The sequence below is a fragment of the Schistocerca cancellata genome, chromosome 12, assembly GCF_023864275.1.
Source record: "Schistocerca cancellata isolate TAMUIC-IGC-003103 chromosome 12, iqSchCanc2.1, whole genome shotgun sequence".
Lineage (NCBI taxonomy): Eukaryota > Metazoa > Arthropoda > Insecta > Orthoptera > Acrididae > Schistocerca > Schistocerca cancellata.
This window is the reverse complement of record NC_064637.1, coordinates 13,590,770-13,618,414: the sequence shown is the minus strand read 5'-3', so window position 1 is coordinate 13,618,414 and position 27,645 is coordinate 13,590,770. Positions and strand designations below refer to the sequence as shown.

General features: G+C 41.3%; 1 protein-coding gene across 1 annotated transcript in view; it reads right to left on the bottom strand.

The window, feature by feature from the left end:
• LOC126109404 (vacuolar protein sorting-associated protein 37A) overlaps positions 1 to 27,645 on the bottom strand; it is an 87,421-nt gene that overhangs the window by 7,201 nt on the left and 52,575 nt on the right. The window contains exons 5-6 of the mRNA XM_049914435.1: positions 16,893 to 17,044; positions 6,060 to 6,179 (exon numbers count right to left, since the gene is read on the bottom strand). Of these exons, the coding sequence (XP_049770392.1) occupies positions 6,060 to 6,179; positions 16,893 to 17,044 (272 nt within the window). The remainder of the gene's footprint in view (positions 1 to 6,059; positions 6,180 to 16,892; positions 17,045 to 27,645) is intronic.

Sequence of the window (27,645 nt, the reverse complement as noted above, 5' to 3'; positions counted from 1 at the left end):
CATTTAAACAGGAAATGGCAGATCTTATACTCTGGACCATACCGAATTGCAAATATTCCACACCCTGGCTGTTATTCATTAGAATATCCATTAACACATAAACCCAGAGGTCTACATCCACACAGACATTTGAAAAAATACATACAGTAAAATGTTAGCTACTGAGGAGAAGATAATTAATATGATATACAGTTATGATGAGCCTACATTTAAGTTATACAGATACTTACAATCTAATGAATGCAGGTAAGTCTAGAAAGCAATGTGAACCATCCAATAGCTAATAAGATATTTGGTTACAAGAGGAGTTGCTATTGAGGCATATACACATTAGAGGAGGCAGAGAACTGAACAGAATTATTTTCTTTAGGAGGCATGTGATAATAGTAATGTTGATATGAGTGATGTGAGTGACTGAATGAGATGAGTGAATGTAATTTTAGTTTAATAAGAGGATAAATAGTAATATGGAGAGAGGTAAATGGAATATAAGATGAGAAAAGGGTATTATTGTTGTTGTTGTTGAAGTAAAAAGTAAGTGGTGATGAATAAGAGGAAAAAATATATATATATATATATATATATATATATATATATATATATATATAATGCTGAGGAATAAGTATATGTTATTTTGTGAAGAATGAATAATGGATAGGTGAGAATGTTATGAGTAATTGAGAATATGTTGAGAGGAGAGAAACTAGATTTGAACGCTATATCACATGTACTCATGGAATACAGAATGAAAGTAATGGAAAGAATATTATTTATTGAAAGATTGGTATGCCTGAGATAATAACTTATGTGGTGTCTTATATATTCTTATAACTAAAGGTGAAAGTATAGATTTATGTGGAAATAATTATTTACAGCAGCCACTGTTGGAAATATACCAGAAGATTTAAATCTATAACACTTTAACACTAATCTAATGGGAACTTGTAATGAAATTTTTGGAGTTATGTAGGCTTGACACTTCAGACTGGAAGAATTATTTAAGAGAACATATTTAGCAGTCATCTAATGACATAATTAAAACTCATCTACTGAACTGAACTGATGCACCATTAAATAGAAAGGAGAATAAGGAGAAAACAAAACGTCAGTCCTCTGTTGCGGCTCATACTCTCATCCCTTCCTTAGAAAAATTTATACATGTTGATGAAATATTGGACATTATATAATTCGTGATTATCTGACAGTATGGAGAGACATACACAAATATTTATTTATGAATAGAATTTTACAGGTACCACAAGGTAAATACAGAATGGATATACAGCATGGAACGCAGCAGCAATTATCTAAGAAGATTTATTTATTTATTAAGTAAAACATTTATTTATATTGCTTGACACTCATGAAAGGAAGGAGATGAACTACACAAACTTTATAGGAACATGATTGACTTGAACTATATATATACCTAAAAACAAAGATGATGTGACTTACCAAATGAAAGTGCTGGCAGGTCGACAGACACACAAACGAACACAAACATACACACAAAATTCAAGCTTTCGCAACAAACTGTTGCCTCATCAGGAAAGAGGGAAGGAGACGGAAAGACGAAAGGATGTGGGTTTTAAGGGAGAGGGTAAGGAGTCATTCCAGTCCCGGGAGCGGAAAGACTTACCTTAGGGGGAAAAAAGGACGGGTATACACTCGCGCGCACACACACACATATCCATCCACACATATACAGACACAAGCAGACATATTTAAAGACAAAACCATATAATAGAAGGAAACATTCCATGAAGGAAAAATATACCTAAAAACAAAGATGATGTGACTTACCAAATGAAAGTGCTGGCAGGTCGACAGACACACAAACGAACACAAACATACACACAAAATTCAAGCTTTCGCAACAAACTGTTGCCTCATCAGGAAAGAGGGAAGGAGAGGGAAAGACGAAAGGATGTGGGTTTTAAGGGAGAGGGTAAGGAGTCATTCCAGTCCCGGGAGCGGAAAGACTTACCTTAGGGGGAAAAAAGGACGGGTATACACTCGCGCGCACACACACACATATCCATCCACACATATACAGACACAAGCAGACATATTTAAAGACAAAACCATATAATAGAAGGAAACATTCCATGAAGGAAAAATATACCTAAAAACAAAGATGATGTGACTTACCAAATGAAAGTGCTGGCAGGTCGACAGACACACAAACGAACACAAACATACACACAAAATTCAAGCTTTCGCAACAAACTGTTGCCTCATCAGGAAAGAGGGAAGGAGAGGGAAAGACGAAAGGATGTGGGTTTTAAGGGAGAGGGTAAGGAGTCATTCCAGTACCGGGAGCGGAAAGACTTACCTTATGGGGAAAAAAGGACGGGTATACACTCGCGCACACACACACATATCCATCCACACATATACAGACACAAGCAGACACTGACTGCTTGTGTCTGTATATGTGTGGATGGATATGTGTGTGTGTGCGCGAGTGTATACCCGTCCTTTTTTCCCCATAAGGTAAGTCTTTCCGCTCCCGGGACTGGAATGACTCCTTACCCTCTTCCTTAAAACCCACATCCTTTCGTCTTTCCCTCTCCTTCCCTCTTTCCTGATGAGGCAACAGTTTGTTGCGAAAGCTTGAATTTTGTGTGTATGTTTGTGTTCGTTTGTGTGTCTGTCGACCTGCCAGCACTTTCATTTGGTAAGTCACATCATCTTTGTTTTTATATATATATATATATATATATATATATATATATTCACTTACCACACTGATGTACATACTTGTAGGATCCTAAGATATTTAGAGGGGCACCACTCTTAGAAACGGTAATAGAGGGGTACGACTCTTAGAAACAGCAATAGTGGGGACACCACACTTAGAAACGGTATTAGGTATAGGAACTGTTACGTTATATTAAGTTAACATGTATTTTATTAATCATATTTTATTTTGTGTAGTCCATTGTAGGGGATCACTTTACTAGTATTTATGAAGTAGTCAGCAACCATCCCATGAACCTATCCTCCTACAGAGGGCTGTCTTGAAGCTTGAAATATGTGTAAATTTTATTCCAGGAGGCAAGATGAATTTTAAGTTGAATATTCTAGCGAACTGCCACAATTATCTTCAAATGTTGCAAGTGTAACGAAAAAAAAAAAAAAAAGAGAGAGAGAATGATCTAACAAATAAAATGTATATTTCAATCTGAATGTAATGTAATTCACATGTCAGCACAATGATATTGAATGTAACGTAAAAAAAATTGACTATATTTTTCATTTAATTCTGTATATGTTCTATATGACAACAATGTATCTCATGTAATGATTAATTGTAAATATTTGTATATTCATGTACTTATTGTATCGAGAAATGTATTTTAAGGAGATGTTAATGAGATGCAAAGGACTTGTGCATGTAGCACATGATTCATATAAATGGAACTGAAAATGCAAAGAAGAAACCAACGTGATGGAACACTGGTCAAGCAATATTTACGTAGTGTCAACATGCTTTGAAGTGTATGGTGTTGTGGAAGCCGGCAGGTCTTCAGGTTGATGTAAAAGACAAGCTCATCACCTGTCGTAGGCAGTGAGGTGTTTCCTGTGCCCTCATTGACCATTTATACCCCGGTAGACGCCACCAAAATTCGACTGCTGGAGATCACAATTTCGTGTTGACACATTGAACAAACTTTGGATTTTCTTCAAGTTACACGCAAGAGATCCAGGCAGTACACACACACTCAGAATCCGATACTACGTTTAAAGACATTGGAGCAATATAAAAGAAACATTTATTGTTCGAATTAATTCCATTGTAAACACGAATCATGTGAACTGAATTCAAACACTGCGCTAAGCAACGATAATACGCTGCAATTCAAAGACATTAATGTTACGACTCCTAAAGAAGATACACACCAAAAAGACTGTATACAAAGACTGATACGCAAAGAGCATTATGCTCAGAAATATTTTTTGTAATATGTAAATTACTTATTTTCTCATATATGTATGTATCTATGTAAATTTTCTATACTGCCAAGCTCGCTTGCGGAGCGTGTCAGTAGAGGAGGCATTGTAATGGTACTTTGACTTCCGCAAAGTTATAATTTATGATCGCGCACGCAGAAGAGCGCTGCGCCAGCGACCGATTTTATAAATAATTTTGTTCTTCTTCTGTTTTTACTTTTGCGTAGTTTTTGTTTTTTAAGAACAAAAGGAGGACTCTCTCTCTCTTGTCTTGATACGAAAGACGTGTATTTTCCCGCTGTGTTGAATGTGCTTTTGGTGAAAATTAAAATTACATGTCAAAGTGATGTTGTTTCAATAGTTAATGAGAAGAAGAGATAATAAAATAAAAAGGAAACACTACAGTGTATAGGAAAATTAAAGGGAGCTTTGCAGAAAGGAGAACTAGCCGTACAATATCGTGAACTCGGACGGCGAGGCGGAGTCGAAAGGAGAAGGGACAGGTGAAAGGTGGGAGCAATATATAGAGGGGCTATAGCAGGGAAATGAACTTGAAGACAATGTCGTATAAAGGGAAGAGTAAACGCCAGATAAGAAAAAAATATTTCACCTAGTGTACGAGAATGGTGAAATACTTTCCGAGTTTGAGAATAATGTAATAATTCTAATCCTAGAAAAGGTAAGTGCCACCAGCTCACTACAAGTTTGAAAAGTCACAACTGGAAAATACTGACTCAAATTATTTACAGAACACTGGACAAAGTACTACAAACTGACATCGGGAAGGCCAGACTGAGTTTCGGAAAAATGTAGGCACACAAAGCAGCCTACGAACTATTGTAGAAAATAGACAGACAAAAGGCAAACCTAGGTTTGTAGCATTTGTAGGTCTAGGTAAAGCTTTCGACAATATACACTAGAATACACTCTTTCAAACAAAAGAAAATCCAGGATGGAATGTAACAATATTATGAGAAGGAAAGTTGCCACTCACCATATAGCGGAGGTGGTGAGTCGCAGGTAGGCACAACAAAAAGACTGTCGGAAAGTGAGTTATCGGCCAACAAGGCCTTGCCTGAGACTGCAGTTGTATGTCTTGTGATCATCTTTTTGTTGTGCCTACCTGCGACTTGGCACCTTCACTATATGGTGAGTAACAACTTTCCTTTTCAGAATAGTCTTTGAAATTCTGAAGGCAGCAGGGGTACGATACAGCCAGTGAACCTTTATCTACAACTTGTATCAAAACAAGACTCCAGTTTTAAGAGTCAAAGGACACGAAAGGGAAGCAGTAACTGAGAAGGGAGTGAGGCACAATTGTAATCTGTTGCCAACATTTAAACTATTGCCAACATTATTCAATCTATACTCTGACCGAGCACTGAAGTGAACCGAAGAGTAATTCGGATAGGGAAATAGAGTTCGGGGAGAAGAAATTAGATGTCTGCAGTCTACCACTGACACTGTAATTCCGTCGTCAGAGACAGCTGTGAATTCTGAAGAGCAGTCTAATGCAATGGATAGGATCTGAAAAAGAGGTTATAAGATGAACAATGACAAAAGTAAAGGAATGTAGTCAAATTGTATCAGTTGATGATGAGGGAATTAGACTGGAAAATGAGACAAAGTAGTGGATGAGTTTTGTTATTTGGGCAGCAAAATAACTGATGATGACTGAAGTAGAGAGGATATAAAATGTAGACTGGCCGCGGCAAGAAGAGCATTTCTGAAGAGGAGAAATTTGTTAACATTGAATAAGACATTGAATTTAAGTAACAGGAAGTCTTTTCTGAAAGTATTTGTCTGGAGTGTAGCCACTTACGGAAGTGAAACTCAGCTGATAAACAACGTAGACAAGCAGAGAATAGAAGTTTTTGAAATGTGGTGCTACAGAAAAATGCTGAGGATTACACTGGCAGAGTACATACCTCATAAGGAAGTCACGAATAGAATAGGAAAAAAAGGAAGTTGTAGCACAACTTGGCTAAAAGGTGGGATCGGCCAATACGAGATGGCCAGAGGCTTCGAGAATCGTCAGTTTCGTAACGGTGGGAAGTGGAAGGGAGGTGGAAGCCGGACTACGGCAAGCAGTCGCCACTCACCGCGCGTATCCTGATGTACTGAGCCGCGAAGCGCTCGACGTCGACCCGGCCGGAGAGGAAGGCCTCCGCCACGGCGTCGCTTTCCTCGTCGCTCTGCCGGGCCGCCAGGCAGAGTGTATCCTGCAGGAGAGCACAGAATGGTGGGTAGACAATGCCGAAGAATGTGTACTTAATACTCTACTATTTCACGACCACTGGGACTACTTTCGGGAGTCGATACAGATTTAGGCTCAGAACATCAAATAATAAACAGTCCGCAATTAAATAATAAATAGTCCGCATCTCTGATGACAGCAAAATTTTCGATCGAAAATGTAAGAAGCCTGCAGCCGGGTGAAGCTTTGGAACCGGTCCGTGGCTCGCACTCAGCCGGCACATTACGTAGTTTGCCATCTGCGAAAGGTACGGGTCCGAATTCGAGTCTCGGTCCGCCATCTGGTTCGGTGTGTTAACACCGACTGGTGTCTACAGGGGAGAAATATATATGATCGTTCACAGCATTAGTCCTCAGAATAGATTTAGTAATTATTTGTGGAATAAAAAAAAATTTCAGCTACGGCACAATAATAAACCATTTAAATCCGACATGAAAGAGGTAACTCTGCACAGGCTTCTCAGGGTGCCTGTCACTTGTAAACGATAACAGCCTCTTTTTGATTTGTGATTCGGACTTCCTCTTCTAACCTTATAGAAAGCTTTTATAATGTTTACGAATATGGAGGTAGTTTCTGTGCGGATCCTCTTCCTTGTTCAATTATTTGTTTTGACGTGAGAGCTGCATCTGCGGTACAGCTTCCCTATCTAAAGCCCGTTTGTTTTTCACTTTAGACGCACTCAGATATATTCTCAGTCTATTAGTCAAAATCTCTTTGGATAACTAGTACGCAGTGACAGCAGGTTGATCCCTCACATTTATCCCTGTCTCCCTTTTCAGACAATGAGATTACTTTTTTCTGCTGCCGTGCTTTTGTTAGTAGTGGTTTGTTTTCTGACGTGTATTATACAGATTTAACACTCTGAGACATGAGGGCAAATTCCTATATCATTATCCGTGCTAGTTATGGCTACTTTCACAACGTCTATCAATTTTTCCAAATCCACTCTGTCCATTGCACTTGTGTCACTTCATCTGTTTCATTTTGAACTCGACTCTCATATGCACACACTTTTGGCCAAAAAATATGATTATTTGTCAGGCAGAATATTCAAAGCATGTAACTGTGGCTTATAAGGAAAAAGATGCCAAAGGATCAAGCACTGTCGTTGATAATTAAATAAAAAAAACTTAAATGTTTTAACTATCTAGGATCTGAAATTACATATGAGTATGATAGAGATACAAAGAAAAAACTAGCAAAATTCTCAAATAAAAATATATGCTGCTTGAAAAACAAAACACTGGAAGCAATGTAATTACAGTTTTATAAAACTGTGGCTCTTCCCATTTTATTGTATTGAAGTGAATCGGTCACACTGAAATAAGAGTGCAGAATTCGGACAGTAGAAATGAGATTTCTCACAGCAGTAAAAATATGGAACTAATATGTTATCAGAATGAGTCCCTGAAGATTATGTCTCAAAATTGCAACATACAAATCAAAATGGAGTATGGCTACAGGGCCTACGTGTATGCTGGACACTTAATTAATAAAGGTGTGGAGGGAATTAACACTTATTGCTACATTTATTTTGAGCAATGCATTTTTACTTAATGTTTCATGAGAGTAGCCAACTAAACTTTGTGCTCTCCCGGTGCTGCACCTCCAGGCACACACTAGCTCACCGGCCCATTCTACAGCAAGCTCTATGTTGCTCCCTGCTTCAGCACCAGTGCTTGCTCATATGGGAACACTTGCCAAACTACAACTACCCGAGAACACTCCTACTCGCAATAAAACAGGGCACAGGCTGAGTATTTGGGAAGTAGGTTTTCAATATACAGGGTGTCTGAAAAAGAATGCAACCTATAGCCTCCAGCCTCCTGATATCAGATTACAATCCTTTATACAGGGTGTTACAAAAAGGTACGGCCAAACTTTCAGGAAACATTCCTCACACACAAAGAAAGAAAATATGTTATGTGGACATGTGTCCGGAAACGCTTATTTTCCATGTTAGTGCTCATTTTATTACTTCTCTTCAAATCACATTAATCATGGAATGGAAACACACAGCAACAGAATGTACCAGCGTGACTTCAAACACTTTGTTACAGGAAATGTTCAAAATGACCTCCGTTAGCGAGGATAGACGCATCCACCCTCCATCACATGGAATCCCTGATGCGCTGATGCAGCCCTGGAGAATGGCGTATTGTATCACAGCCGTCCACAATACGAGCATGAAGAGTGTCTACATTTGGTACCGGGGTTGCGTAGTCAAGAGCTTTCAAATGCCCCCATAAATGAAAGTCAAGAGGGTTGAGGTCAGGTGAGCGTGGAGGCCGTGGAATTGGTCCGCCTCTACCAATCCATCAGTCACCGAATCTGTTGTCGAGAAGCATACGAACACTTCGACTGAAATGTGCAGGAGCTTCGTTGTGCACGAATGACATGTTGTGTCGTACTTGTAAAGGCACATGTTCTAACAGCACAAGTAGAGTATCCCGTATGAAATAATGATAACGTGCTCCATTGAGCGTAGGTGGAAGAACATGGGGCCCAATCGAGACATCACCTGCCCAACGTTCACAGAAAATCTGTGTTGATGACGTGATTGCACAACTGCGTGCGGATTCTCGTCAGCCCACACTTGTCGATTGTGAAAATTTACAATTTGATCACATTGGAATGAAGCCGCATCTGTAAAGAGAACATTTGCACTGAAAGGAGGATTGACACATTGTCGGATGAACCATTCGCAGAAGTGTACCCGTGGAGGCCAATCAGCTGCTGATAGTGCCTGCACACACTGTACACGGTACGGAAACAACTGGTTCTCCCGTAGCACTCTCCATACAGTGACGTGGTCACTGTTACCTTGTACAGCAGCAACTTCTCTGACACTGACATTAGGGTTATCGTCAACTGCACGAAGAATTGCCTCGTCCATTGCAGGTGTCCTCGTCGTTCTACGTCTTCCCCAGTCGCAGGTCATAGTCTGGAATGTTCCATGGTCCCTAAGACGCCGATCAATTGCTTCGAATGTCTTCCTGTCGGGACACCTTCATTCTGGAAATCTGCCTCGATAAAAACGTACCGCGCCATGGCTATTGCCCCGTGCTAATCCGTACATCAAATGGGCATCTGCCAACTCCGCATTTGTATACATTGCACTGACTGCAAAACTACGTTTGTGAGGAACACTAACCTGTTGATGCTACGTACTGATGTGCTTGATGCTAGTACTGTAGAGCAATGAGTCGCATGTCAACACAAGCACCGAAGTCAACATTACCGTCTTTCAATTGGGCCAACTGGCGGTGAATCGAGGGAGTACAGTACATACTGACGAAACTAAAATGAGCTCTAACATGGAAATTAAGCGTTTCCGGACACATGTCCACTTAACATCTTTTCTTTATTTGTATGTGAGGAATGTTTCCTGAAAGTTTGGCCGTACCTTTTTGTAACATCTTGTATACCATACATACAGTGACATGTCAAAATATTTTTATCTACCTCACGAAGAGTCAATAAGGCCACCCTTCACAACACATTTAGTTGACAGTCCATTTCCTCTCTCGTAATGGCAGCAGAAGCTTCTACAATCCACTCTCACACATCTGTCAGATCTCGAGGTGACGGTGGGAAAAAGACCACAAAAAGGACACACACGGTGTCACATCTGGAGGCCTCGAGGTCCGTCTCGACAACACGTCTAAGTCGGGATTAGTGCGATCTTGACACTGTGGAAGATGTTCGTCCAGATACTCCCTCATGTCATTACAGAGGTGTGGTGGAGATCTGTCCTGCCAGAAAAATGAAATCTCGAGAGTCCCCTCTGAGTCGTATCGACGACATACGGATTGTATCGAGATACGAAAGTCCCATTACAGTTCCTTCTGCAAAGAAAAATGGCCTGTATAGCTTCATTCGGCACTTGGAAATAAAGACATTCAACTTTGAACACTTGACAGTTTCTCCAGTGATTCACTGAGTGTTTTTTGAACCCCAGATTCAAACATTCTCCCTGACGGTTCTGCTCTCGATACCATTAAAGACTACTCTGTATATAACATTTTTATTTGCCAGCAATCCCAACTAAAGATGGTGCACGGATTTTTTGTCATAAGCTGTGAGTGCCTCCACAAGGTGAAGCTAGTTCCTCCCGAATGTCAAACACTTACAAAGAACATTCCAGAGTGTTGAGTGATACTAACAGGTTTCTGAACGGAATTTGTGGAGCTCAGTTGGAAGGTTTGCCAAACTCCATGCAGTGAATGTGGACTGTCGGTACTTTGGCCTTTGCATAAGCATCTGTCTCTACAAGTTTTCTATGCTGATGCTCAGTGGAGTTTTCATCAGGTGGATTGAACAGAAATTGTCACCAAAAGCTGCGACAAACTGTGATAACAGGCACTGTCTTTCAGTGTTCCACGACACAAAATGCCTTCTGTTGTTGCGCAGCTAATTGTGGTCTTCGGAATGGTGGATATTTCAATCAAAACTTGAGTGTATCCAGTAGCAATCGTTGCCACCAACACCTCTCTCCACACACTGGACACAGCGGGAGAACAAAAAAGTTCAATTTATTTTGAACACCTTTCAAGTACAATCCTTTTTGGGCACCAGTCATGCATTTATGAGTGTTATATGTCCAGCAATGTCACATTTTTCAGAATTTTTTGGCCATAAAATAACACAGCTCACAGTAAACTACTTGTTGCTCACACAACTCACTGGAAATCGGTAGCTAGCATCGAATCGGTGACGATCTCAAGCAGTGTCGTCCCACTGTCAACTGAGGAGAAATGACAAGTGGATGTGCACCGTCTGTTATTACACTACTGGCCATTAAAATTGCTACATCACCAAGATGACGTGCTATAGACGCAAAATTTAACCGACAGGAAGAAGATGCCGTGATATGCAAACGATTAGCTTTTCAGAGCATTCACACAAGGTTAGCACCGGTGGCGACACCTACAACGTGCTGACATGAGGAAAGTTTCCAACCGATTTCTCATACACAAACAGCAGTTGACCGGCGTTCCCTGGTGAAACGTTGTTGTGATGCCATGTGTAAGGAGGAGAAATGCATTTCCAACTTCGATAAAGGTCAGATTGTAGCCTATCGCGATTGCGGTTTATCGTGTCGCGACATTGTTGCTTGTGTTGGTCGAGATCCAACGACTGTTAGCAGTCGAGATGACAGGCATCTTATCTGTACGGCTGTATCGGATCGTGCAGCCACGTCTCGATCCCTGAGTCAAGAGATGGGGACATTTGCAAGACAACAACCATCTGCACGAACAGTTCGATGACGTTTGCACCAGCATGGACTATCAGCTCGGAGACCATGGCTGTGGTTACCCTTGACACTGCATCACAGACAGGAGCGCCTGCGATGGTGTACTCTATGATGAACCTGGGTGCACGAATGGCAAAATGTCATTTTTTTGGATGAATCCAGGTTCTGTTTACAGCATCGTGATTGTCGCATCCATGTTTGGCAACATCACGGTGAACGCACATTGGAAGTGTGCATTCATCAACGCCATACTGGCGTATCACCCGGCATGACGGTATGGGGTGCCACTGGTTACATGCCTTGGTCACCTCTTGTTCACATTGACCGCACTTTGAACAGTGGACGTTACATTTCAGATGTGTTATGACCCGTGGCTCTGCCCTTCATTCGATCCCTGCGAGATCCTACATTTCAGCAGGATAATGCACGACCGCATGTTGCAGGTCCTGTACGGTCCTTTCTGCATACAGATAATGTTCGACTGCTGCCCTGGCCAGCACATTCTCCAGATCTCTCACCAATTGAAAATGTCTGGTCAATGGTGGCCAAGCAATTGACTCGACACAATACGCCAGTCACTACTCTTGAACTGTGGCATCGTGTTGAAGCTGCATGGGCAGCTGTACCTGTACACGCCATCCAAGCTCTGTTTGACTCAATGCCCAGGCATATAAAGGCCATTATTACGTCCAGAGGTGGTTGTTCTGAGTACTGATTTCGCAGGATCTACGCACCCAAATTGCGTGAAAATGTAATCACATATCAGTTCTAGTATAATATATTTGTCCAATGAATACCTGTTCATCATCTGCATTTCTTCTTGGTGTAGCAATTTTAATGGCCAGTAGTGTACTACAGAATGCAATGGATGCTGCCATGCAATCACATGTGGCCTGTCGTACTCGCACTGCCACGGGATGGGAGGTAAAGGGAAGGCTCCATCAGAGAGAGAGAGAGAGAGAGAGAGAGAGAGAGAGAGAGAGAGAGAGAGAGAGACCATAGGACAGCCTCAGCTGTACTCTGGCTGGGGGTGATGTATTAAGGCAGAAGGGGCATCAACTTCTCTTAGTTATTAGGTTGGTGCACAAGTTTATTGCATTTTTGTTTTGCATGTTGGTATTCTGATTGCTATGGGTTTATTTATCGATTGTCATTTTTTGTTTCTAGTGCACTGTCACTATTTGAGTTTAAATGTTGTCATTTTGTCATTTTGAGATAGTGAGTGGAGCTGTGGACACTAGAAAATTGGGTGCCAAGTGGAGAAATCAGAACATGTCTCACATATCCTTCTGTTTGTGTCCAATAGAGGCACAGCTGCAGCAGAGGCAGCCAGAAGTGTTTGTGCCACGTACAATGCCATTCGACAGAGCTCGGGGGGAGAAAGAGGTTTTCTCATTTTAAGGAGACTCATTTTGACATTAGTGACTCGCCACAATCAGGAAGACCTTTGGGGTATCATGAAGATCATTCCAACACATTAATCCACAATTATCAATTACAGTGTACTTGAAAACTTTCAAATATGATGAACCATCATTGCTGACATTTATTATCAACAATTGCGACATCTTGCAGACATATTCCAAGAAAAATGACCGGGAATAATATGTGAACTGATGGTACTCCACGGTAACGCCCGTACAAATTCTGCTAGACTAACAAAAAGCAGTATACAGGATTCGGGTCAGGGAGTATTTCTGCACCCATCTTATTCACCTGATTTCGCACCCTCAGATTTTTACTTTTCACCCTCTATCGAACAACCTTTGAGGAACTTTCTGGACAAAAATTCTCTCCATACGTGGCTGGATGAGCTCTTCACCTCAAAAGCACACGGCTTCTACAGTCGTGGAACAGAAAAGTTATCCCAGCATTAGCGGACTGTTGTAAATATTGAAGAAGCATATACAGGGTGTTACAAAAAGGTACGGCCAAACTTTCAGGAAACATTCCTCACACACAAAGAAAGAAAATATGTTATGTGGACATGTGTCTGGAAACGCTTACTTTCCATGTTAGAGCTCATTTTATTACTTCTCTTCAAATCACATTAATCATGGAATGGAAACACACAGCAACAGAATGTACCACCGTGACTTCAATCACTTTGTTACAGGAAATGTTCCGTTAGCGAGGATACATGCATCCACCCTCCGTCGCACGGAATCCCTGATGCGCTGATGCAGCCCTGGAGAATGGCGTATTGTATCACAGCTGTCCACAATACGAGCACGAAGAGTCTCTGCAGTTCCTTCTCTAAATCCTCGCACAAACGAAAAAATGGCTGACATCGAAATAAGTGTCCAAGGAATAGAAAAGCAACTGGAATCACTCTACAGAGGAAAGTCCACTGGACCTGATGGGATACCAATTCGATTCTACGCAGAGTACGCAAAAGAACTTGCCCCCCTTCTAACAGCCGTGTACCGCAAGTCTGTAGAGGAACGGAAGGTTCCAAATGATTGGAAAAGAGCACAGGTAGTCCCAGTCTTCAAGAAGGGTCGTCGAGCAGATGCGCAAAACTATAGACCTATATCTCTGACGTCGATCTGTTGTAGAATTTTAGAACATGTTTTTTGCTCACATATTGTGTCGTTTCTGGAAACCCAGAATCTACTCTGTAGGAATCAACATGGATTCCAGAAACAGCGATTGTGTGAGACCCAACTCGCTTTATTTGTTCATGAGACCCAGAAAATATTAGATACAGGCTCCCAGGTAGATGCTATTTTTCTTGACTTCCGGAAGCCGTTCGATACAGTTCCGCAATGTCGCCTGATAAACAAAGTAAGAGCCTACGGAATATCAGACCAGCTGTGTGGCTGGATTGAAGAGTTTTTAGCAAACAGAACACAGCATATTGTTATCAACGGAGAGACATCTACAGACGTTAAAGTAACCTCTGGCGTGCCACAGGGGAGTGTTATGGGACCATTGCTTTTCACAATATATATAAATGACCTAGTAGATAGTGTCGGAAGTTCCATGCGGCTTTTCGCGGATGATGCTGTAGTATACAGAGAAGTTGCAGCATTAGAAAATTGTAGCGAAATGCAGGAAGGTCTGCAGCGGATATGCACTTGGTGCAGGGAGTGGCAACTGACCCTTAACATAGACAAATGTAATGTATTGCGAATACATAGAAAGAAGGATCCTTTATTGTATGATTATATGATAGCGGAACAAACACTGGTAGCAGTTACTTCTGTAAAATATCTGGGAGTATGCGTGCGGAACGATTTGAAGTGGAATGATCATATAAAATTAATTGTTGGTAAGGCGGGTACCAGGTTGAGATTCATTGGGAGAGTCCTTAGAAAATGTAGTCCATCAACAAAGGAGGTGGCTTACAAAACACTCGTTCGACCTATACTTGAGTACTGCTCATCAGTTTGGGATCCGTACCAGATCGGGTTGACGGAGGAGATAGAGAAGATCCAAAGAAGAGCGGCGCGTTTTGTCACAGGGTTATTTGGTAACCGTGATAGCGTTACGGAGATGTTTAACAAACTTGAGTGGCAGACTCTGCAAGAGAGGCGTTCTGCATCGCGATGTAGCTTGCTCGCCATGTTTCGAGAGGGTGCGTTTCTGGATGAGGTATCGAATATATTGCTTCCCCCTACTTATACCTCTCGAGGAGATCACGAATGTAAAATTAGAGAGATTAGAGCGCGCACAGAGGCTTTCAGACAGTCGTTCTTCCCGCGAACCATACGCGACTGGAACAGGAAAGGGAGGTAATGACAGTGGCACGTAAAGTGCCCTCCGCCACACACCGTTGGGTGGCTTGCGGAGTATAAATGTAGATGTAGATGTAGATAGATGTAGATGGTACCGGGGTTGCGTAGGCAAGAGCTTTCAAATGTCCCCATAAATGAAAGTCAAGATGGTTGAGGTCAGGAGAGTGTGGAGGCCACGGAATTGGTCCACCTCTACCAATCCATCGGTCACCGAATCTGTTGTTGAGAAACGTACGAACACTTCGACGGAAATGTGCAGGAGCTCCATCGTGCATGAACCACATGTTGTGTCGTACTTGTAAAGGCACATGTTCTAGCAGCACAGGTAGAGTATCCCGTATGAAATCGTGGTGGTGAATCGAGGAAGTACAGTACATACTGACAAAACTAAAATGAGCACTAACATGGAAATTAAGCGTTTCCGGACACATGTCCACATAACATCTTTTCTTTATTTGTGTGTGAGGAATGTTTTCTGAAAGTTTGGCCGTACCTTTTTGTAACGCCCTGTATTACTGATGAATCGAGTCTCTGTTACGATTATCTGTTGTGTTCATTAAACTTAAAGAAAAATGCTGCGAACTTATGCACCAACCCAATACTTTTGTCAGTTTGCTAGCTGACTGTTGCCACCCTGGGTTCTGACTGACTGCAGCATCAGAGCCATCTGTTACATCTGCAAGACAGCAAAATCCTTCTCCTGCTTCACCTTCGAGGCACTCACTTCGAGTTCGAACTGACGCACCCACCTACAACAGCTGTAACTTCTACTGACCGAGTGGAGTACCGTGTGGTAATTTGTTTCTGGCAGCGGCAGAAACGTCGCAGCTGCATTGGGCCGGGCAAATGGGCGGAGAAGTGCACCTGCGACATTTCCACCGCTCACTTTACACACCTCCATTATGTCAGTGCACTGGCTCCAGTAGCATTGTGTGACAGAAATGCAATGTGGCTTTTTGAAGGAAAGACAGAGGCCAACTGCAACTGGGCATCAAAATAATCTGACAGTGAAAGTTCTAAATTTGTGCCGTCAAATACATCGGTTCACTCAGTATTCTCTATCATTTATGGCCTAGTTTAATATTTTGATGATGAGGCTAAATTAGAAGAGTCAAATAGTAAGGTAGGATCATTTCCCATTGCTCCCGCCTTCTCCTAGCATGCAAATCGACATGACTTTTGTCACAATACTCTCGTGGTGAACACGGGTACCAGCCGGCCATACACCTCTTACACCTGGCAGCCAATTTTAAACACCGTCGTCATTCTGTAGCAACTGCCCCATCCGGTCGTGTGATCGGCACTCCTCTCACTGCAGGTACGGCCGACTGTGGCAAACTCTGTATGTTCCCGGGCATCTGGTAAACTTAATTATACACATCATCTGTGGACTGAACTTTGATCCCTTGTAGACAATAGTTGCTTTCCGCTTCCACCACAGCAGTGTCTCTCGTGTTACGAACAGCAGACGTACGACCGTCGGCGTGATGTGTGACGTCGTTTTTCTTCGGAGACCTTCCTTTGACAATTTTATAGACCGTCGTTTTATCTTTCTGCATATTTACTGTCAGTATAAAAAGCCAGTTTAGTCAGGACCAGTTTCTTCAGACAATCAGTTCACAATCTTCAATCCTGCTAAACTTCCACTATCCATTCTTTTCTTCTAAATTAATGCACTCACCCTTATATTGTCCGGCGCGTACCGCTCTGCGAGTCGTCTGTGTTCGACACCGAGTTCCTCGAAGCGTGCCCGCAATGCAGAGACCTTCTCTGCCTTGGCCCGGACGGCCTCTCTGGCTGCCTGTAGTTCAGGTTGCCTGGACAGGTTCGATTCTAGAAACAAAGACACATTTGGGTAATATAGCTGCAGTTTCACCATACAATGTACATAAGTAAAACACCTGTCAGCCAACATTTGCACCTGACAAATTCCTGTGGAGTTTCTAGCAAAGCTGCTTACATTCCTAGAGGGAAGGGCAAAAATAGACTCCCAGACAGACTGATTTGTAGAAAAAATTGTAATTATTCGCAGTACCATTTGCATTAATACATTTGTAAAGATTCCCCCAAATAAATTTTCATAACATTTATGAACTTCAATAACCACAACTCTCTAAGAATCAGACTAAAATTCACAAAACAACTGCAGTATTCATATCAGAGTTTTGGCTGAAATCACACACAGGTTAGCAAAGCACTAAATTAATTCGAAAAACGACCACAAATAAAACTATACTGTCAGCAAACTGTAACAACTGAACAATCTTCCACTGTACAAAAACAATACGCGTCACAAGATACAGTTGCGAGCAAAATCAAGCAATTTGACTGTGCAAAAAGGTTAAAAAAGGGGTTTTGTTACTTGAAGAAAAATAATCTCAAGCACATATTGACACAGAACAAGCCTACACATAATTATCAACAGTTCAAACAGAGAAATTTTACATCTTAAAAATAAAAGCCACGAGTTGTGTTCGAAACTAAATTCACGTTCAATCCTGTGACAAAGACAAAGTTCTCATACATTTCTGCAAGATTCTGCTGGAAATATGCAAGAAAGCCAGTCAACAACAAAACCAGAACATTATGGACAAAAAGGGAGCCAAAAGCTATAAATTGGAGGATTACAACAAATTTGATATATTTCACACAGACACCAAAACCAGTAATGCAATAACATACATTGTAAACAACAAGTACAATGCAAAATGAAAGTAAACAACAAGTACAATGCAAAATGAAATTGCAGGCTAAGAGCCACAGCAACGTGAACAATATAACTTTGTCGGTAGGCAAAAACTGTAATGTGCCATCTGGGACGGGTAGCCATGGCAGAGAATTATTGAGTATTTTAGAGGATGTTAATAATGACATTTGAGCAACTGGAATTGTGAAGCCAAGAGTGATAACAAATGGTACCTTAAAAGACATGATCAGCCAACAAGAAACAACATTAGAAGAAAATTATTATATTGAGCGTGTAACTGGCTCAAATGTCACTGCCAGCATCAAAGCATATGCCTGTTCGACAAGTTCGAGGACTGCCTTAGAACATAACAAATCAAAAAATTCCACTGTGGCCTCAATAACTCAGAGTCACAATTTAATAAATTGTTCATGTGTAAATAGATAAATATGTAAAATAGGCAGCTCCATTCAATGTGTGATAAATGTGACACTTTGGATATGGGTAATCTTGACAAATCTCAGCATACCAAACATAAAACACATTTAAATGATTAAGGTAACGGCTTTCCTAGTGAGGAGGTTAAAAGAATAATTGTGGATGGAGCGGAAATAAATAACCGAATACATTTTACTAATTACACAATCAGGAAGGATTCAGTTATTTTATAGATAATGTTTTAACTCTTTAGTTATAGAATTATCATTGCAGGGTGGAAATACTACAAGTAAAACGCAGAATACAAACAGCTTATGCGAGCATAACAGAGGTAAAACACTTATCCTCTTCCTAGTTAACACTCACGATATTATGAATAAATTAATTAAGTCTGAACACTTTTGTAAGATGATGGAATATGATATAACATGTGTCAGAATACTGCCTTACAGAAAATCTAGTTGAGATTTTCTAGTGAATCCATTCTTCAAGATATAATAATAATAATAATTAATAATAATTCTAGAAATCACACAAATGCCTATTAATTTTGAAATTCTCCAACAAAGCACTAGAAGAATGTCAGGTACACCACATAACAAGATCCATGAAAAATGCCAGAGAAATTATGAATGTACGAGGGCAGTTCAATAAGTAATGCAACACATTTTTTTTCTGAAACAGGGGTTGTTTTATTCAGCATTGAAATACACCAGGTTATTCCCCAATCTTTTAGCTACACAACACTATTTTTCAACGTAATCTCCATTCAATGCTACGGCCTTACGCCACCTTGAAATGAGGGCCTGTATGCCTGCACGGTACCATTCCACTGGTCGATGTCGGAGCCAACGTCGTACTGCATCAATAACTTCTTCATCATCCACGTAGTGCCTCCCACGGATTGTGTCCTTCATTGGGCCAAACATATGGAAATCCGACGGTGCGAGATCGGGGCTGTAGGGTACATGAGGAAGAACAGTCCACTGAAGTTTTGTGAGCTCCTCTTGGGTGCGTAAGACTTGTGTGAGGTCTTGCGTTGTCATGAAGAAGGAGATGTTCGTTCAGATTTTTGTGCCTACGAACACGCTGAAGTTGTTTCTTCAATTTCTGAAGAGTAGCACAATACACTTCAGAGTTGATCGTTTGACCATGGGGAAGGACATCGAACAGAATAACCCCTTCAGCGTCCCAGAAGACTGTAACCGTGACTTTACCGGCTGAGGGTATGGCTTTAAACTTTTTCTTGGTAGGGGACTGGGTGTGGCGCCACTCCATTGATTGCCGTTTTGTTTCAGGTTCGAAGTGATGAACCCATGTTTCATCGCCTGTAACAATCTTTGACAAGAAATTGTCACCCTCAGCCACATGACGAGCAAGCAATTCCGCACAGATGGTTCTCCTTTGCTCTTTATGGTGTTCGGTTAGACAACGAGGGACCCAGTGGGAACAAACCTTTGAATATCCCAACTGGTGAACAATTGTGACAGCACTACCAACAGAGATGTCAAGTTGAGCACTGAGTTGTTTGATGGTGATCCGTCGATCATCTCGAACGAGTGTGTTCGCACGCTCCGCCATTGCAGGAGTCACAGCTGTGCACGGCCGGCCCACACGCGGGAGATCAGACAGTCTTGCTTGACCTTGTGGTGATGATGACACACGCTTTGCCCAACGACTCACCGTGCTTTTGTCCACTGCCAGATCACCGTAGACATTCTGCAAGTGCCTATGAATATCTGAGATGCCCTGGTTTTCCGCCAAAAGAAACTTGATCACTGCCCGTTGTTTGCAACGCACATCCGTTACAGACGCCATTTTAACAGCTGCGTACAGCGCTGCACCTGTCGGAAGTCAATGAAACTATACGAGACGAAGCGGGAATGTTTGAAAATATTCCACAACAAATTTCCGGTTTTTTCAACCAAAACTGGCTGAGAAAAAAAATGTGTTGCATTACTTATTTAACTGCCCTCGTATGAACAAGAAAAGGATTTTTCAAATCCGATCACCATCTTCTCCAAATCAAAATGGAGTTATACCCAACACAGAAGCTAAGAAAACCAACAGAACTTTCAGACCAGACCTAGACAACCTACAATTAAACAAGAAAGAAGTAACACAAAAAAGAAGAGAATTAGCAGTAACGACTGGACAAAGCTGTCAGAAAACACTAAACAATTAATAAAATTGAAGCAACCACAAAGAAAGAAGAGCCAAAGATGGTGGAATATGACATACACAGAACCATGGAATACAAGCCAACAAAAATTCAAAAATCTCACCCAAAAACTGGCAAGATTTCAACAGGGTACAGTATACTTCTCTGAAAATAATCCACAGAGAAAAAAGAGATTATGAAAACAAGAGGCTGAAGCAGACAGAAGAGGACTTGAATAAAAACAACACACGAAATTTTTACAGAACACTCAGAGAAAATACAAAAGGATACCTGCAGTAGCCACCAGAAAGATCGCGGGAGGCGCACACCGGCACGGCGTCACAGACGGTAGTTGCCGTCCACCAGAGGGCACGCGAGAATTCGGCCGCGAAGTCTGCCGGTGGAACAACAACAACAACAACAACAACAACAACAACTCAAGCAGCACGGGCCGTGCCCAGTCAGTTGACATCGGGCATGCCTAGGAGACAGTTCCCGGTCTACGCTATGTAAAGTGTGACGGAAAACGTGAACCATGTTACTACACAATTGGTGATGAGTAGGGTCGTTCTTTCGTGCATTGCGTAGTCGTTCCGGTTTCGCAGCTTATCCACGGCATGGAGGATTTAGTGCGGGTTTTGGTTGCGCAGCAGACTGAGGTCGTGGCCACCACGAAACCAGTGCTTCCGGCGTTGCTCTCCACGCAGTCTGCTCCAGCGCCGTTCCCTCCTCCCTTTCCCCCGTATGACGAGACGGCGGAGGATTGGGGCGCATACAAACATCGCCTTCAGCAGCATTTCCAGGCGTTTCATGTTGCCGATGCGGAGGTATGTCATGCTCTCTTCTTGTCTCGGATACCTCCCTCACTGTATCAAGTTTTGCGGCAGCTAGCGCCGTTGCAGGAACCCTCGTCCTTGTCTTTTGACGCATTGTGTTCACTGCTGTCTTCATATTATCACCGCCGCACGCATGTTGTGACGGCTACGGTCGAGTTCTATCAATGCGAGAAGCAACCCCATCGGTCTTAACGGGCATGGGCCGCTACCCTGCACGGTCTTAGTCGCAAGTGTCATTTTGTCACAGAGCAGTCATGAGTCGTATGCCCGCGTTATGGTGCACGACGTCATTGTTCGTTCGGCCTCTGATAGGGAGGTCTGGCAATGGGCCCTGCAGTTAGAAGACCCTTCCCTCGAGGAAGTCCTGTCCATTGCTCAATCGTATGAAGTCTCTCACGCTGCAGGTCAACAGTTGGAAGCGTGGTGCGACGTCGCGGCGGTTCAGGGCGGCGCGGCCACGTCCACTGCATCCGGGGTGGACGGCGTGCGAGCAGTAAAATCCGGCCATTACGGCCGTTTCCGCACGGCGCGGAAACAGAGTTCCGGACACCGGACCCTGTTACCGTCCCGTGCATCATGCTATATACATCATGTTCAGTTAGAGTGCCCCCAGTGTTGGGCCGTTTGTCGCAAATGTAAGAAAAAAGGACACATTGCTAAAGTTTGCCGCTCAGTCTCAAAAGAATCGAAGGAAGCAGGTACAGAGGACATGGACGTTGACATTCAGGAGGTTTCGTCAGGCCAGGCTCCCGACGCATCGGCACACAAACTATTTATCGAGGTGTCGGTTCGGTCGCGCCGATTACAACTGCAAGTAGATATGGGCGCGGCAGTTTCTTTGTTGAATGCACAAACTTAATCCGACCTTGGGTAGCCCCTGTTGGCGCCAGTTTACCGGCGTCTACGCGGTTATGGTAAACAGTTCATTCCCCTACTGGGTCAATTCACTGCCGACGTGACTTACAAATCAGTTACTCGGCCTATTACTTTTATTGTTGTCAGTGATGCGAGCTCCGCTAACCTTTTTGGCTTGGATGCCTTTCCAGCTTTCGGGTTTTCTATCGCTGACACCATACAGTTGGTCTCCAAAGACGTTCCTTATCAATCATTGGAATCTTTGATCTCTGACTTTCCGGATATCTTTGAGGAGGTATGATCATGCAGTGAACTGATCTGGTGCCTGACAACAATATTAACATCGAGAAAGTCCAGGAACGCAATAACATTTGTTGACTTCAAGAAGACCTACACCACAGACAAAGAAACACTCTTCAACACACCAAAAGAAATCTAGATAGACAAGAATCCCAGAAAGCTAATCCAGACAACATTAACCAATACAACATCCACAGTGAAATTTGTGGCAGAGATCTCGGAACCGACACCGAAGTAAGACAGGGAGGTGGACCCATTCTCTTTAACTCAGTTTTGGTGAAAATAATCAGGATATAGGACAAAGGAGACACAATTACAGAACATAAAATGCCCAGCTTTTCTGATGATATAGCCATCACGATGACAGAAAAGAAGCTCTAGAGACACTACACAAAATCCCAGGCGACAGAGGACTACAAATCTCCATCGAAAAAATGCAGTACACGGACACAAATCCACTGACGGACACTCACTGGAAACTGAGTACATACAGGTAAAATAGGTAGACAGTTTCAAATACCTGGAAGAGATTATACAGAAAACAGGACTGAACTTGATATCCGATGGGGGTGGGGGTGGGGGTGGGGGGTGGGGGGGGGGGGGAGGAAGGATCAGGAAACTACCGCTAAAACAAAAGTATCTTTACCAATCACAAATTAAGACACCATAGTATCGCAGTTTTAGCAGAGGCCTTGCACACCTCAAAAACAATAATAATCTAGGGAAGAATGAAAATCGAGGAGTTGGAAGAACAAGAGAAAGATCTTTTCTCAACTGGCTCGATGAAATGAACACCCTTAGCTGCTTACAGGCGTTGACATACATCAACGGGGACAGATGAAAATGTGTGCCCCGACTGGGACTCGAACCCGGGATCTCCTGCTTACATGGCAGACGCTCTATCCATCGGAGTCACCGAGGACACAGGGGATAGTGTGACTGCAGTGATTTATCTCGGGCACGTCTCCCGCAAAACCCACATTCTAAATGTATTGTCCCGCACTACATTCGTAGTGCCCCCGCCCATTATACTCATTACTCGCGGCGCATTGCCGATTCCCATAAGAGTTCGGGCACTGTTTGTGCATTCGCACAGAAGAAGATGGTCAAGTGGCCAGTGAGCCTTAACTACGTATATACTAAGATGGTATCTGTTCTTTTGGACATGGGGATTTTAATACAGAAATGAGATTCAGAGCAACAAGATTCTAGAATTTTTATTTATTTATTTATTTATTTATTTACTTACTTATTTATTTTTTATATTTTAACATCCTTAAACTTGCGTAGCATGAACAAGTGCCCTACTCATAATGATGCATTTGTACATAGTATTTTTGTTAATTTACATTGTTCTTACAGATCTTGATCCACAGCTTTTAACACTTTATCATGAGCAACCAACTTAGTGTGGTACAGGTAAAGGTCGAAGAGAGAAGCACATTATATTATTTACTGACTAGTTAAAAAACACAAATTGGGACTTTGTATGTATGAGTGTCAGGGAAAGCTGGAGTTGAAAATCATTTTGATCACTTTAAAAAAGACTTATGGTTTTCCTGCTTCCTATTAATATAAATTAGCTCCTCAGGTAAACATAAAAATACGAAAATTAACTGGTATACACTGGGGGAGGGGGGGGGGGGGGGTAGGCTAGTACTATATCGAACATATAAAAAGAGGACAAACGGGGGGCTGAGCAGAGGAATATGATTTACAATGCTTGCTTTAGAAGTGAACAGTAATGAATATGTCTTGTGTATAGCTGGTGCCAATGACATCGCAAGAAATGAAGAACAAAATAGCCTACCAAGCCTGGAAAACTGCCTAGAAGCAAATAAATCACGAAACACCATTATTACAACACTGCCTCACAGGTATGATCTCATGTACAATTTGTGTGTAAATAAGTTGATTCGAAAAACAAACATTAAAATGAAACAAATGTGTGCTCGTTTTGGCAAATGTAAAATATTAGATATAGGCAAACTGAAAAGAAGCCTACATACCAGACATGGTATGCACCTAAATTTTGATGGCAAAAAATTCTTGTGTGACAAAATATGGGAAATTATCAAAGAAAAGGACGATTTAAACAGAATTCTCAGTCACTAAGTAGACAATAATTTTTTTTTATAGGAAAGCATAATAAATTAACCCTTGAATATCAGAATGTCCAGTATGTAACTAATAAAACAGAGCAGCTGAGTGTTTACCTAAATGTAACTAAGCCACACCTCTTCCTAGCGAGTGAATTGGGATGTAAGGAAGAGGAAGCATATGGTTACAGGCTAAAAAATTACAAACTTATAAACTTGTACTGCAGAAAGACATACAAAAGTGGTGGGGTAGGCATTTATAGTAGAAATGATGTAAAATGTGAAAAAGTTAAATGGATAGATGATCTGAGTACTGAAATGGTATTTGAGGTTGCAGCAGTAAACCTGAAGTACGGAAACAACAGCCTTATTATAGCAGCACTGTATAGGTCACCTGGAAGTAACACAGAAGAGTTTCTAAATTGCCTAGAGGACTTGCTGGAGGGGACAGCAATGTATAAAAAACACTTGTTGCTCGTTGGAGACATCAACATAAGACTCAGTAAATAATAGTGTTAACTATTTGCACTATATGGATGTATTACAGTGTTATAACTTTAAACAAATGAACTCGGAACCTACAAGAGTCACTGCAAATACGAAAACATGTATTGACCATGTTCTCACAAATGTAGGAAAAGAGACAGTAAATGTAAACACCTTAGAAAACTACATTTGTAGTTCATGTCAAGCCACAGAGCCCTTACTATAGAAACTGATGTAGGGAACACAGATGTAACTGAAAGTGATACAGTTATATATAAAAGAAAATTTAATTATTCTAAACTTAAGATGGCACTAGGGAATGAAAAATGGGAACCAGTGTACAATGCAACTGAAGTGAATGAAAAATGGGAATATTTCTATAAGTTATTCAGTAACACTTTAAATGAAACCTGTCCTTTAGTTAAAAAAGTAAATAAAGCTGTAAACCATAAAGCCGAGAATCTCCCTTTTGAAATTATTGAACTGAGGGAGAAAATGAAAGATTGCTATATACTTTTTAGAGATACTAAACTACAATATTTCTCAACAAAATATAAACTGCTCAGAAAAACATACAGAGAGTCCTTGACTAACCTAAAAGCACAGAAATATACCTCTGAAATAAGGAACTCTAGCTGTATCAGTAAAACTGCCTGGAAAATAATGCATAAAGAAAGTGGGAAACAGAATTCCTATGAACACAGCAACATAACATTAAAAGAAAATGGTGAAGAAATAAATGACCCAAAAGAAGTGTGTGAGAAATTTATACAAAAGTTCAGTACAGTTGGTACAAATGAAGTTCATGTCAAACCACAAAATTTTAGTCTTGGAAAATCTAGCCAGTCCTTTTATATCCACGGCATTACTGAGAGGGACGTCCTAGTAATAATATCAGCACTTTGACCAAAAATGTCTTGTAGCTGGGATGACATTTCACCTACACTGCTAAAGGAATGCAGGGATGAATTAGTGAAACCCCTGACTCACTTGAGAAATACCTCCCTCAGAAATGGAGTATTCCCTGACCTTTTGAAAATTACTGAAATTATACCAGTGCATAAAAAGGGACTAAAAACTACAGGCCAATATCATTAACCTCAGAACTAGGCAAATTGTTAGAGAGAGTAATACTAAATCAAGTTGAGTCATATTTCACCAAACACAATCTGTTAAACAACCTACAACATGGATTTAGAAAAGGGAGATCTACTGCAACAGTAGTAGCATCTTTTATACATGAAATATTAAATAAGCTGGACAAAAGTGACAAGGTAATAGGCACTTTCCTAGATATGAGTAAAGCCTTTGATACTGTGAATCGTACCATTCTTCTGTGTAAGCTAGAAGAGTACGGGTTGAGAGGACTAGCCTTGAAACTACTTACCTCCTATTTGAAAGACAGGAAACAATGTGTGAAGCTAACTTATCAAAATAATGAGCAGCTTCTAACAACCAAATCAAACTTCCGGACACTTCAACGTGACGTGCCTCAAGGAAGCATACTAGGGCCTTTTCTGTACCTCGTATATGTAAATAACTTATTTGAACCCCAAAATTGCACGGTTGTAAGCTATGCTGATGACATATCCTTCATCAGCTGTGGCAGTGATATGCAGTCTGCAGCTAACAGTACCGAGATCAGTTTCAATACTCTGTCCGCATACCTTACAGCAACCGAGCTGCTTGTAAATAAAGACAAAATGGTAATAATGAAATTCATCCTCAGTTATAATGCTGCCATAACTGATACTGTATTTACATCCCCATTGGGTCTTGCATATGCAAATTCACATAAATTTTTAGGCATCGTTGTTGATGAACACTTATTATGGAAAGACCATGTAGATAATATTCGCAAGAAAATCAGTAGCAATGTGTATCTACTGAAACGGGTCTCAGCCTTCTTGGACCATAATTTTCATAAAATTGTGACCAATAAAAAGGCAACGGACCACAGCCCACACAGAATGGGAGCACTTTTCTACAATGCACTACCCTGTGAACTCAAGAAAGTAAATCTAAATATGCTAAAGAGTAGACTGAAGCAATTATTAATAGAGAAGTGCTGTTACTCTATAGAGGACTTTAAGTTGTGCCATCTTGGAAAACAGTGTATATAGACAATGTCTCCGATCTATCAGTGAATGTAATAATGCACTGTATTATGTGTACTGTACTATTATAAATATAAGCTAAATTGTGTTACACTATAGAGGAATCTACTTGTAGTGCCCTTTTGAAAAATAATGTGTACAGACATGTGTCTGATCCATATGTTGTTAGGAAAGAATGTAAATATTTTACTGCATATGTGTAACGTAATCTAAATTTTCCTGACAATGTCTGAAAACTTTTTGTTATATGGACAGAAAATAAATAAATAAATTACAAAGCTCATATAAGTCAAAAAAGCATCCTGTGAAAGATACACTGAAAGTGCTCCAAATAAGTGTAAGACAGCACAGTGAATTATTAGATGACATAATTCTTCCAGTCAAGCATGTAACACTCTACTCAATACAGGAGAACAGGGTGACTACTTTGTCACTTCAGTCAGAGAACTCCGAGAA